Source organism: Tarenaya hassleriana, unplaced genomic scaffold (genome assembly GCF_000463585.1).
Source record: "Tarenaya hassleriana unplaced genomic scaffold, ASM46358v1 Cleome2, whole genome shotgun sequence".
NCBI classification, from domain to species: domain Eukaryota; kingdom Viridiplantae; phylum Streptophyta; class Magnoliopsida; order Brassicales; family Cleomaceae; genus Tarenaya; species Tarenaya hassleriana.
In genome coordinates this window covers 1,991,602-2,005,477 of record NW_010965372.1, presented here as the reverse complement: position 1 = coordinate 2,005,477, position 13,876 = coordinate 1,991,602, and the positions used below count along the sequence as shown (strand labels likewise).

Sequence of the window (13,876 nt, the reverse complement as noted above, 5' to 3'; positions counted from 1 at the left end):
TGCGGAGGCGGCAGCGTGGGCGACAGATGTGAGAGATCCATCGTCAGGAGTCGACATGATGGAGGAGGAGGAGGAGGAGGAGGAGGGGAAGGTGAAGGATAAAAGGGAGCGGAGGAGAGGAGGCGTAGGTTAGAAGAGTGAGAGATAAGAAGGGTTGGGTCATGGTGGGCCGAAGAGGAGGGAGGGGGCGGCGGGGGTGGTGCTAAAGTGCGCCGAGGGACGTGACGCGTGCAAACGACGCACCTACTCCTCCGCCGCCGTACACGCGCGGTTTAGGTGTATCGCGGGCGTGATTGTCGTAGCCGTGCTATTATTGCGACGCCTTGACGCGCTTTTGCTCATTTTTTTGCGACCTCATACGCCGTCGTTTCGACCGTCTCAAATGCCACGTCATCGTTTTATTCCCAAAACTAAATTTTAAGCAACCTATATAAAAATGTTTGGTACAGGGGTTAAAAATTCATTATCAAGTAATCACGTTTCGCTTCTACATGACATTTTAGTTATAACTATGATGTTTTGACAATAGTAATTTTCTTGGGGGTAAAAAGACAATTGTAATTTAACCTTAAGGCCAAGAAGAAAGCTTGATATTAACTATTAAAAAGCCAAAAAAAAAATCCAATTCCTGCATAAAACAGGAAGCCAATTAAGAAGAAAACCAAAAAGAGAGAAGAATCAAGAACCATCCACATGTATTTCTCGGTCCTTTTTCATTCTCCGGACGACAAAAGACACAGGTTTCTCCAACACGGACACGTTGACGCTGTTCCAGACATCGGGTCTGGTCTGTAGACCCGCGATCTTCTCCGCAACTTCCATGTCCTCCGGAAGAACAGATCCAAAGACCGTGTAGGAGTTCTTCCATTCCGGGTGGTTAGCCAGGCTTACGAAGAATTCCGGTCCTGACCCGACCCAAGCCACCGACCCACGTCCTATGGTCGGGCAATGCTCCTTCGGGATTGGTTTAAACGGGTTTCCTTCCGCTTCGAGAATTCCTTGGATCAGACCAAACGGTGGACCATATGGAGCCTGCAGAATTCACAAAGTGAAGAACTTTCAGGAAAACATTCTAAGCTCGAAATTGCAAGATTCACAATGATCTGGCATGTAAAGCATATAGCTGAGTCATCGATCACGCAGCCGGCCCCCCATATGTTCACACGTTCCTCTCGCAAACTAAACGCTGTATTATTTATTTATTATTACTATTGTTACTACGAAGAATTCCGAACAGATGGGTCCAAAAAATCTCAACTTTATTACAAAAACGAATTCATCTTACCCAAAAAACCAGACTTTAAACCAAAACCCCCCCAAAAAAAAAAATTCCACACCGGAAAAGGGAAAAAACCAGAGCATAATAACCAGAGGGGGGGGGGAAGCAAAGGTAAGCCCTTTTGAATTAATCTCGCAAACCCACGTAAAACGACGAGCTGTTTCCTAATTAGCGGAGGCTATTTAGGGAAAAAGTCACGTAAAGCTTGGGGATTTAGTGAAAAAAAACACAAGGGGAAGAGGCAAGAACTTGTTCCGAGAAAATGGAGAGAGAAAACGCTGATCCAAACCTGATTTTGCGTTTGCAGAGACCCTGTGATTAGAAGGCTCGAGTGTGCACCAGCAGTTACCCATTGTTCCCAAAACAACGCAACAAAAGAAAGAAAAAGAATCGAGCTTTATCAGTTACAACTCATGCCCAGAAGAAAAAACACCCATTTCTCCGCTTCTGGCATCGATTTCTCTTCTGGGTTTTTCTTTTTTTTTAGAAAGAAAGAAAAAAAACAGAGAAGAGATGGGGGGGAAAACGGGTATGGACGATGAAAAAGAGACACAATCAAGGAAGTGTTTTGTTTCTCCTCTAAAGTTCTTCTGCCATCGTGGGAGAGAGAGAGAGAGAGAGAGAGAGAGAGAGAGAGAGAAAGAGAGAGAGAGAGAGAGATTCTTCGTGGCAATGATGGGCACAGAGGGATGAGGTGGGAGAAAGAGGTCTTTAGCTATGGCGGAAATGGGCCCACCTACATTTCTCTTTTTCCCACTCACAAGAGAAAGACAGCAAATTATGGCAATACAAAAATAAAACGGACAATAAAACTCCAAAAAAAAAACATGAATATGTTCGGTCCGGTTAGGTTTTTGGATGGCCGTACGTATAACCGAACGAATTTTCGTTAGGTATCCTTTGACGACGATGGTGATAATAATAACAACAAGACTATAACTTATAGTAATCATATTTAATCCTTCAAAATCTAATTTGTATCAGTTGGGAAAAAACAAGTAATTCAATGGGTTTTTTTTTTCAATCTTTATATATTTTAATATTTTTTATTTGAGTTTTTATTTTGGGGGGTTGGGATTTGATAGTGCGCATGAATGAATGTATGATGCGCATTTTGATGCCACGGCTCTTTGCCTTTTTGTTTTCTTTTTTTTCCGCGATCGCTTTCTCTCACCTTAGCGTGCGCCTTTGGCTTTCCTCTTTCTCCAAAAAAAAAAATTTGTTCACACTCATTTAAAATGGATCAAATACTGTAATATTTGCAGCAAGTTGATATGGTTAAATAGTGTTTTATGTTTTGATGTTTTGGTCGGGTTATCTTATAGTGTTTTTATTTTATAAGTTTATAATTTTTTTTATTCAGTTCGATTTTATTTGAATTTTCATTTTATTAAAAAGATAATTTTTTAAATTTATGTTTTTATATTTGATTCGGGTTGCAATTGAATTCGAATAAATAAATTTCGAATAAAACTGATTTTTTAAATTTTAATATAATTAAATTTCAATTTGATTCAATGTTTAGACTCAAATATTTTATAATTAATTTTTTTTTATCGGATATGCTAATACTCATATCCCACTTATGTGTATATATATACATATACATATACATATAATATATATATATATATATATATATATATATATATATTAAGAGGTAATGGAGAAATATGGAGGGTAAAAAATATATCGCACATATTAGCTCATAAAGGATCTACCGATCTAAGACAATTCAAATGAAGCGATGGTCCAAAAACTTTATCCCCTAAACTTTCCAAGATAAAATAATAAATAATAAACATATATATATACATATTTTAAAGTATAGTGCATATTACATCTGAATTTAATTTGACCTAATGGACACAATATCTAAACATTAAATAAATATATATTTATCTTCTTTTCTATCTTTTATCCTTCTTTTATTCTTATATATCCATCCTTTTTTGAGAAAAGACAAAACAAAATACCTCAAATTCCTTGTAATGAAAGGATAGAATTAAACATTATTGAAGATTTCCAACTAATATCCAATAAGAAGAAATTGTCATAGCCACCTTACCTACCACTAGTATTATATGCACATAATATACCCTTTTAATTGTATATGATTAACATATTGAATCCTTTTCGACCGCACAAAACATTTCACTACAAATTCCCATGAACGGGAAATAGATATTAACGCTATTTTTTTAGATATATAGATAGATTTAAACCATATTATATAATATGTATATATATATATATATTGAGTTCCATAATAGAAGCTATAATATCTACTTCAAACAGTTTAGATATACGTAGAATATTTGAATAATTGTGATAGTTCTGAACGTATGTTTTTAATATAATAGTAATATAAAATGAATATGTATATATATATATATATATATATATATATATATATATATGTGGGATAATTCAATATTAGATTTTGAAAAATGTTTCAAAAGCAAGTCAATAGAGTCCGTAAAAGTCATACATAGTCAGAGTCGTCGGCAGGTTAACACACAACACTTTCATGTCGGGTCATGTTATCATTTTTCTCTCACGTTACATGGATCACTTCGTTACTCTGTCTTGTAATAAATTTACATTCCACAGAATTCATCTGTATCTAAATAAGAAACGCGTTTTCAACATAATATTCTCTCTTAAGAAGATTAAATTTTTAGAAGCCGAATTATCACTTAAAAAAAGAAAGTAATAAATGAATAGATTTGATATATCTACGCTGTATATATATATATATAATATTGAATGATGATCCTTGTTTATGGATTTTTAATCCGAAAAATCATGCAAAGCGTTTGAGTAGACTAATCTTCAAAAGTTTAGGGATGAATTGTGTGTTACGTTTAGGTATAATGGTTGATGAGATATTACGAAAATAAAGAATGATTTTGGGTGTGATATGTGATAAATATTTCAATATAACTAGATTTGATAGTAGGTTACAGAATGAAATCATTAACATAAACACACACACACACACAATATATATATATATATAGAGAGAGAGAGAGAGAGAGGGTGTAAGAGTTGGGGTGTTGATTGTTTTTATGAGTAAAGCTCAAGTTAAATGGAAAAAATTACACATTAAAATGCAAGAAACCAAAAGATGGCAACTTGTTTCAGTTCAAGAGAAAGAGACAGAGAAACAGATCATACCCAACTTAATTTGCTGCATTTACTTTTATAACTCTTACCATATACTCTCCCAAAATAGCTTACTTCATATGTGTATATATATATATATATGTATATATTGAGTTCAGTCGACCGACCATTTCATTTCATTTCATCGAATACAGAGTTTAAACACGTTAAAGATATCTATAACTTATGTCTCACCGGGTTCCTTGCACGGTTTATCAGGACCAAACACATAGTATCCATGAAATCTGCATGATTTTACTGCAGAAAATGCCCTAACCGAAGAAGAACAGAAAGACCCTCAATTTCAAATGCGCATAATGCAGAGTCGAAATGGATGGCATATCAAAAGTCGAAGTCTTTTTTCGTATGGTTGGAGTTGGAGAGGGAGAGATCATTAATGGTGTAAGATTACAAGCTTGCGGAAAAGGCGAAAACTTGCTTCGAAAGTCTAGGCTTTGCGGAAAAAAATTACAAAACCGATGGAAACCCGTGATTAAACAGCGTTTTTTCACTTGATTCACGCAGAAATTTCGGCAAAACAATGATCCGATCTAGGTAAAAATGTTGTGTTTCTAGGTCATATAGTCACTGTCTGTCTTTACAGGTTGGTTTTATTCCTTTTGAGCCTTCAAGGTTGGTCCCTTGAGAGTGGTTTTTGGGCAGTTCTTTAAATTTCGTAAGCTACTATTGATAAGCCCTATCACTGTGTTATACATATATACATATATATGTATGTATGTAGCTTGAAAGGCGTGTAAAATATAACCTTAGACTAGAAAAAGGTCTAATCTCTAAGGCATGACTACTCTCCTGCATGTAGACCAAATTTCCAATGTTTCATGTATCCTAAAAGATTATATATCATAAAAGAGAATGATGATGAGACTTGCATGCCTATGGATTCTATATATATATCGATGAAAGCCTCCGGTTTAGTCTGTATCAACAATGTCGGTTCATAAACTCGTTCGATTTCTCGGATGCATCTCTCTTTCTCTTGCAATAATACTTCATTCCGTTGGAGAAGCATCAACTTCTCATGTAAAATATCAATCCACGATCCATGATAAATCTTAAATATACAAATCTTCATTCGCAAAATCGTGATTCATTTGGTATATTTTCTTGGTATCTTGCAGGTATACATTGTCTATCTAGGGGCTAATCGGCTAAACAGTTCAGTCTTAGCTTCAAATCACCATCTTCGTCTCCTTTCTAGGGTTTTCACAAGGTTTTTTTCCTCGAAAACTTCATTTTTTTTTTCCGGGGTTTCGCCCCTTATAACGATATGAATCTCGGGTTTTCTTTCTGATATAGCAATGAAGAAGCTGAAGGGGCAACGTTGTATAGCTACAACTATGGCTTCTCGGGTTTCTCTGCAAAGATTAACTCAACGCAGGCTGCTTCATTAGCAAGTAATAGTTCCCCCCCTCCACATTCATATCTCCTCAAAAGCGGCGGGAAAATTCACCGATAACCGACCATCCGGTTTGGTTTTATTCGTAACTAGCCATATACATACCGACCGAATCATAATTTTGTTAGATGAATCACGTGACTGGATTTTGTTTTGTATTTTGATGTATTGAGAATCAGAGTCCAGAGATCATAAATATTAACGGGAATCATAGAGAATATAATCTTAACCGGGAATTCCGGTTTATATTGTTGTATTCCGAATTATTTACGAACTAAACCGATCTGGTTAACCGTAAAGAGAATTTGCAGAAATGAAGCAGGTTATAACGGTCTTCAAGAGCAAAACCTTGAAATTGCATACAACCAGAAGTTGGGATTTCTTGGATCTCACTCTACGCAATGACGGCGGTAGAGCTCCGCCGCAACTCTCCTATGGCTCCGACGTCGTCGTCGGAATCTTCGACACAGGTTCTCTCTCTCTCTCCATCACATTTCGAGCGATTAGCATGTAATCACAATCGTTTTGGTTCAATTAGGGATTTGGCCGGAATCGGAGAGTTTCAAAGAATCGCCTGAGGCGAAACCCATCCCGCCGTCGTGGAACGGAGAATGTGTCGCCGGAGAAAGCTTCGATCCGTCCGTACACTGCAATCGGAAGCTCATCGGGGCACGATTTTACCTCAGAGGTTTCCAGGAGGTGTATGGGCCAATCAACCCGGCCCGGGATCCGGAATACCGATCGCCGCGCGATTTCCTCGGCCACGGCACTCACACGGCGTCCACCGCCGTCGGATCCGTAGCCTCCGACATATCAGGCTTTTTCGGCCTCGGCGGAGGAACCGCCCGCGGCGGCGCACCGGAGGCGAGGCTGGCCGTTTACAAGACGTGCTGGGCGAAGGATCTGGAAGGGGTCTGTACGGAGGCTGACATCTTGGCGGCTTTCGATGATGCTATCCACGATGGCGTCGGCGTGATCTCGGCGTCGTTCGGATCGCCACCACCGTTGGCACCCTTTTTCGAGTCGAGCACCGACATTGGGTCGTTTCACGCCGTGGAGAGGGGAGTTAGTGTGGTTTTCTCCTGTGGAAACGGGGGACCTAGTCCCGGCGTCGTTCAGAACGTCGCTCCTTGGGCAATTTCAGTTGCAGCTTCAACGGTGGATCGGCGGTTTCCCACCGGAATTATAATCGACGAGAAATTCATTCTCACGGTACCGATTTCATTCGTTAATCTTAGAGTTGTAGAGATCAAATTCGATGCTTTCTATCCGATCAAAGCATGAACTTTTTTGCATTCCAAAATTCTAAAAACAGAACCGTCGGATTCGACAATATTGCAGGGTGAAAGCTTGGTTTTTCAGGATATCATAGGCAAATTAGCTGATGCAACAACATATTTCAATGACGGGTATGCATCTTCACATCGATATATTTATGTATTTACACACGAGAAATCACAGCCGATATGTACGAAAACCATGTGTCATATGAATTTCTTTTGTAAAACTGTTTCCAAATCCATGTCCTTGTCTGATATTGTTTACTATTCCAGTAGGCAATTGCTTGAATACATGACATTTCGTACATTTTGGAGGTGAAATTGCTACTCTGTAAAATGATCAATGTGCTCTATGAACTGTTATAGGATTTGCAAATGGGAGAATTGGATGAAGAAATCAGCCAGTGGGATGATAATTTTGTGTTTCTCCACGTTGGGTCCGGTGGAGTTCATTGAAGAAGCACAAGTCGCAGCCATAAGGGCAAATGCATCTGCTCTGATTTTCGCCGACTTACCCACCAAACAACTTGCCGAAGAAGTAGACATAATCCCTACTGTTCGTATTAACATTCTTGGCGGGACGAGGATCCGAAATTACCTTGCTCGATCTCCTACGTATACAAGATTTAACATTTTTGTCGGTTTTAACATGCTAAGCTTATTAACAGTCTCTGAAACCATTTTGTCGGACTCTTTCTGTAAATTGCAGACCACCTATGGTGAAAATCAGACGGAGCAAAACTGTTATCGGAAAGATTACAGCTCCTTCCGTTGCATATTTTTCTTCGAGAGGACCTAGCTCACTATCACCTGATATTCTCAAGGTATTGCGATTATGTACCTTAGTAGTTAAATTCTGATATCGGGTTCTGAAAACCGTTTTTTCGACTCACCAGTAAAGAAACCTTCGCAATTTATAGTTATTTTTTTTTTGTATGTAGCCGGATATTACAGCACCAGGCATTGGAATATTAGCTGCTTGGCCTTCTAAAACTCCTCCGACTCCGTTCTCTGGGGACATACGTTCTGTCAACTGGAACTTTCAGTCAGGAACTTCCATGTCATGCCCTCATGTTGCCGGAGTTATAGCCCTTCTCCGGTCAGCTCATCCCGACTGGTCGCCTGCCGCTCTCAGGAGCGCTCTGATGACCACAGGTACCGTTTTCCTACGCATTCAGCTCTTATCGGAAATATCATGTTCTGTAATTATGAATCAGAGTTTGATACAAAAATCTTCTTTCCATTTCCAAGCTTACACAAGAGACACGAGCAGTGCTCATATTCTCTCCGGTGGATCGTTAAAGTCCTCCGACTCGTTTGATGTCGGAGCCGGACATATAAACCCTCTGAAAGCTCTGGACCCAGGTCTGGTTTTCGACACAAGAACCGAAGACTACATTCTCTTCTTATGCAACATCGGTTATACGGACCAACAAATCAAATCCATTATTCTCCCTCGCCCCAAAACCGGTTCATTTTCATGCCCCGTGACGCATTCGTACCAAACCAACGCAGATTTCAACTACCCGTCCATTACCGTACCGAACCTCCAGTTCACTACCACAATAAGACGGACGGTGCGTAACGTCGGTCCGAACAAGAATGCGGTTTATTTCGTGGATATTATAAGACCGGAGGGTGTGGACGTCCTGATATGGCCGAAGATTTTGATGTTTTCTCGTTGTCGAGAAGAAAACCCATTTTACGTTACGTTCGTACCGAAGAAGATTTCGACCGGTCGGTATGAATTTGGAGAGATAATATGGACCGATTGGGTTCATAGGGTGCGAAGCCCATTGGTTGTGTTTGTGAACAACGGCGAAAATAGAAATAGTTTGGAAGATCATGTACATTTGGATTCGCGTCGAGAGTACTTGTGATTTTGTGTTTTATTGTAAGGAATGAAGTGTGAGAGCTCAAGAGTCGAGTGAAAACTAGGGTTCATATGGGATGACGAGATTCTGACCGGAGCAGTCAACGGTCCACTTCATCGCCATTTTCAGAATCAACGAAGGTCAAGGGGTTTGAAAGTAATATTGTTTTGGATCGGTCGTTCTGTTTATTGTTTGGGTTTGTATCAAATGATCATCTCTGTCTAGGGATTCTGGTTTATGTAAATGCTTTCGTTATGTTTTTCTGCTGCGTTGCTTAGGGTTTGATTGGTTCCGGTGTTATTCACAATACTATGTTGTTTATAATCCATTGTTTTGTTTTTGTTTCACTTCCGGAAAAATCCATTGAGCTTGAAGTTGCTGTTTCAAAGTTTCATGTTTTTTCGTGCTATTTCGGTTTTTGACAGCAATATCTCTAGAAGCAGAAAGTTTGAGAGTTGAAGGAGAAGGTTTAGATGATGGACAGGATCAGCCAGTTGCCTGACGCTTTGCTCTTGAGGATACTGTCAACAGTTCCAGCAAAAGATGTCGTGGCCACGAGGCTTTTGTCGAGACGATGGGAGTCTCTTTGGAAGATGGTGCCGGAACTTCAGTATGATGATAGCTCTCACACTTATGAATACTGGAGGTTTTCGAGATTTGTTGACAGATCTTTGCTACTGAATGAGGCTCCAGTCCTTGAAAGTTTGCAGCTCAAACTCGGGCCGAAATGTGGAGCCGTTGATGTTGGAATATGGGTTAAGCTTGCAGTTGATCGCCGTGTGAGTAAGATGACAATCCATTATTCTTCCACCGAAAGGCCTATCAAATTGCCGATGAGCCTATATACATGTGACTCGCTTATGGTCTTGGTGCTAAATAATGGGATTCTTGTCGATGTTCCTGATCTGGTTTGTTTCCCATCGCTTAAAATTCTGCATCTTGATTTTGTGAAGTACGCCGGGGATGAATCTGTCTTGCGGTTTTTATCCAATTGTCCCGTTCTTGAAGATCTTGTTGTCAAAAGGTGTCATAATGATAATGTGACCACTTTCGTGGTTACAGTACCTACCTTACAGAGATTATATGTATACAGAACATCAGAAAAGGTCCAAGATGGAGATGATCTCACGTTTTCCATAAATGCTCCTTCTGTGAAACACTTTGGCATTACAGATTATCATGATATCTCTAGTTTGGCTGAGAATATGCCTGTGGTGGAAGAGGCGAATATCGATGTTACTTATAGCAACACCGAGAAGCTTCTGGGATCTCTTACTTCAGTCAAGTGCCTTTCATTGTGTTTAAACACTTCAAAGGTAATTTGGCATTCTAAATCTGAGTTTATACCGTTACTTGGCAGCAAATATATCAAATATGTGAACCAATGGAAATGGAAAAATGTGATCCAAAATGAAAAAGCTGTTTTTTTTTGTGATTTAATATTTTTTCTGGCATTACATCGCTCGCGCTCACGCTTTCTCATGCAGGCTGCGTATCCTACTGGTAGTATCTTCTATCGGCTTGTGTATTTGGAACTATGTACATGTGTTTCAGAGTGGATGAATCTACTAATGCTTCTGCTCAAAGATTGCCCTAACCTACGAGTTCTCAAGCTAGATGAGGTACATTTACCCTTACTTGAAAGATATCACCTCCATGATCAGGTTGTTTTTCTTGTATTATTTCCAATTTGACGATCTAATGCAGTGTGAATCCATCGTGTTGATCTCAGAGACACACTCCTGATACTGATGAACCCCGGCCTTCCTGGAATCAGCCGAGTTCTGTTCCCGAGTGTTTGTTGTTCCATCTTGAAAATTTTGAGTTCCAAAGATATGGAGGGAATCAAGAAGAAAAAGAACTTGTGATATATATCTTAAAGAACGCAAATCGTTTAAAGATGGCGAGTATCTCCCCAAAATCTACAGATTTGGAAGAGAAATTCCGGATGATCAAGGAGTTGGCATTGTCATCGAGGGGGTCCACGGAATGTGAGCTCGTGTTTGAATGAGATCGTATAGTCTGTCCAAGCTCTTACACACCGTTTAAATTCGGGATATGATCAAAGGAGTTGGCATTGTTATGCTGCAGGGAGGGCTCAAGAACGAAGTAACTGTTTTCTTTTTTAAAATTTTGTGCACGAGGCTTCTTCAATTTTCAATGACATTATGTGGGTGCTTAAAAAACTGTCTTTGCAATCTGATATCTTTTGCATCTGTCTTTTATACCATACAGAAGAAAGAAAGAAAAGGATGAAACTTTATTTGATATTTCAGAGATATATGTATATGGATGGATAACAAAGATATACATATAAATAATAAAGTTGCGCATTCTTAATGATGTGCAGAATCATAATCAGAATCATCAGGAGGAGGCAAAGGGTTGCAACGACAGACTTGAGCCTCGAGGTCACAGGAACCGCCCTGAGGACTACAAAAGTCTGTGCATTTGGAGTTGGCGATACACCGGACAGGTCCAAAGGGCTTGTTGGGATCTCCGGTCGGACCACACACGCATGTCCCGTCTGCTGTATGGCATATCCCCATCCCATTGCATACGAAATTGCAATCCTCAGGGCCGACGCATTGCGGTTTCGGAGGAGGCAACTCCTTCCCTGCCTTCCCTACCCCTGCAGAAGCATTTCATTCACCCGGTACGATCTTTATACCATTAGAATTTTCGATATTTTGAACCATTGTTCAGTTTTACGAAGACGGACATCATACCGGATGATAGTAAGAAGATAACTGCAAACATAGCCATGTAGGGAGTGATCTTAGCCATGGTTGCTGGACAGGTTTGTGCTTCTCTTCTCTTCTCTTTGTTTTTTTTTGTCTCTCCTTCTACCTTGTTTTCTTTTTATTATATAGTGGATTGGATGATTCGTGATTTGTTTTGAAGGTGTGTTATTTTGGCACAGAATCTACAAAATCTTGCCCACATTCATTTGGCACTTCATATTAAGATATGATATATTGTGTTTTCCCAAATAAGAAGAATTTTGGACAGAAACTGGGATTTGTTTCTGTTTTTTAAACATGGTTTATTTTTTTTTACCAAAACAGAGACATATATTTCCAGCTTTTTTATTTAAGGACAATAACCTAAAAGACTTTTAAAAATTGTCATAGCTGATTTAGATCTATGACAATATTTACAAAGTTTATATATTTTGATATATATTTTTAAAGCTATCGTGCCTTTGATTTACTCGTTGATAACAGTGAGGGAACGATGTGAAAATTTCAGGGGCACCAACAAGCCCCTCTCAGAAGGTCGCAGAAAGCTCCCTCATCGGTTCCGCAGCCCTTGCAGTCACCGTCCCGGCCGCAGGGTGGACCGCTGTTGATGGTGGCCGCCCCTTTCAATGGCAATGGCAATGGCCGGCATACACATTTCTTCTGATGGATGTTACAGTATCCCCCATGCCTGCATCCTGTTATACACTCGTCATGCCCTTTGCATTCCCTGTTTTTCCGCATTCCTTCTGAGATTGTCGCTGCACCGATCAAAACAACAGCAGAGATTGAGAAAGTCAGACCCTTTTTTATTCGTTTGATCGAATGTCTCCCTAGTGAATTGTAGCAGAAGAAAAAGTTCACAGATTTAGGAGTTTAATCGGCCATTAGTCAACCCTAATACTTTTTGTTTTGTAGAGGGTTTATGACAAGTGCATGAAGGTGGGTTCAAACCAGAGACAAGTAGGAAGGTGAGTGCAAAGAGAACAAGGTGGAACCCAGTCTTAGCCATGGAAATTGGAAACTGTCCCTTCCACACTTCCTGCGTCTTGTTTTGGTTTTTTGTATAGAAGCAGAATTCAAAGGTTTACAAATATATATATAGCCGAAGAAAATGGCTCATGGAAGAGGTGTGTTGAGGTATTCCTGGGAAGAAAATGGCTCCAATTCAACAGACTTTCTCCTGATTCTCATTTTTTTGTAAATGAATTTTAATTGGTAGGATTTTAATTATATTATCAGTTTGCTCTGAATTTATACAGGTACGATAATACCCTTCTGAAAATCTTAAACGAAAATCAGATTTTAGGTTAAAAATTAACATTATTGAAACCCGCATGAAAATCAATTCATTGAGACATTGGTGCAGCCGTTGAGGGTCACTCGGGCACGATTCCAGAAGTTGGATAATTGGATTTTAGTTGCTTTAACTTTAATCTTGAATGCTACGTTCCATTAGCATGTTCAAGTCCACCGCCGTTCGTCGATCAGATATTTTCGTAAAAAACCCAAAAAAGAAAAAGAAAAAAAGGCACAGAGAAAAAACAAAAGGGGCCTCAGAGATCTTGGTGGATAAAGAATCATCAGGCGAAGAACCACACATAGGGAGTTCTCCGTCAAGAGTAGCAAATATCTTTTCTTGCATCACCAGCCCCCAACACTCGCGATTCCAAACCAAATTTTCAAAAACACGAAAACAAATCGAGAGATCGCATGTGGATGAGTCAGAAGTAGCTGGTTATGTGATCACTTTTTCCCCGAAGGAAATCACTGGGAATCCGAATGATTCGTTTCGTCATTCATCACCACATCATGCTTTCATCGTCTGCAGATTTTGAATTCGCGAAAAAGGTACCGACATTCATAGGGAAAAAAACTGATGTTGAATTCGAGAGAGAGACACAAACGGGATAGCAGATGTATCTGCCGCGTCACCGACGATCCGTGGTAAAAAAAAGGATAATCGGAGCTTTAACGGCAGAGCAAGCTCACTGAGGTAAGTAAGCCCGCCAGAATTCCCTCTCGCCTAATGATAGATTCCTTGACCTAATTTCGAAATGATATGATCGAAGAAATTGCAAATTAGGCTTTGATTCTGAGATTCCTCGAATCCAACA

General features: G+C 39.5%; 3 protein-coding genes and 1 long non-coding RNA gene across 7 annotated transcripts in view; 2 read left to right on the top strand and 2 right to left on the bottom strand.

Moving 5' to 3' along the window:
• LOC104811718 (probable receptor-like protein kinase At5g56460) overlaps positions 1–1,933 on the bottom strand; it is a 5,875-nt gene extending 3,942 nt beyond the window's left edge. The window contains exon 1 of the mRNA XM_010538522.2: positions 1,569–1,933. Coding sequence (XP_010536824.1) covers positions 1,569–1,632 — 64 coding nt within the window. The 5' untranslated portion in view covers positions 1,633–1,933. The remainder of the gene's footprint in view (positions 1–1,568) is intronic.
• Positions 1,934–5,395: 3,462 nt separating this feature from the next.
• On the top strand, positions 5,396–9,365 carry LOC104813260 (subtilisin-like protease SBT3.18). The gene is made up of 10 exons (XM_010540828.2): positions 5,396–5,488; positions 5,587–5,678; positions 5,765–5,862; positions 6,176–6,334; positions 6,403–7,076; positions 7,206–7,273; positions 7,511–7,759; positions 7,854–7,968; positions 8,086–8,299; positions 8,396–9,365. Exons 1-10 carry the CDS (start codon positions 5,396–5,398, stop codon positions 9,022–9,024), a joined length of 2,391 nt encoding a protein of 796 aa, XP_010539130.1. The 3' UTR covers positions 9,025–9,365.
• On the top strand, positions 9,029–12,886 carry LOC104811717 (F-box/FBD/LRR-repeat protein At5g56420-like). Of its 4 annotated transcripts, XM_019202479.1 has the most exons (7): positions 9,029–9,214; positions 9,444–10,334; positions 10,506–10,640; positions 10,751–11,127; positions 11,369–11,674; positions 12,271–12,555; positions 12,678–12,886. In XM_019202479.1, exons 2-4 carry the CDS (start codon positions 9,492–9,494, stop codon positions 11,027–11,029), a joined length of 1,257 nt encoding a protein of 418 aa, XP_019058024.1. In that variant the 5' UTR covers positions 9,029–9,214; positions 9,444–9,491; the 3' UTR covers positions 11,030–11,127; positions 11,369–11,674; positions 12,271–12,555; positions 12,678–12,886. The 4 variants fall into 4 exon arrangements, with proteins under 4 accessions (XP_019058024.1, XP_019058022.1, XP_010536823.1 ...); XM_019202477.1 differs by having other exon boundaries at positions 12,271–12,886; XM_010538521.1 differs by having other exon boundaries at positions 9,030–9,158; positions 12,271–12,886.
• On the bottom strand, positions 11,270–12,805 carry LOC104811716. Its single transcript, XR_002024157.1, has 3 exons — positions 12,714–12,805; positions 11,748–12,520; positions 11,270–11,650 (listed from the first exon to the last, which is right to left on the bottom strand). It is a non-coding gene; the product is annotated as an uncharacterized LOC104811716 (long non-coding RNA).
• Positions 12,887–13,876: the final 990 nt, after the last annotated feature.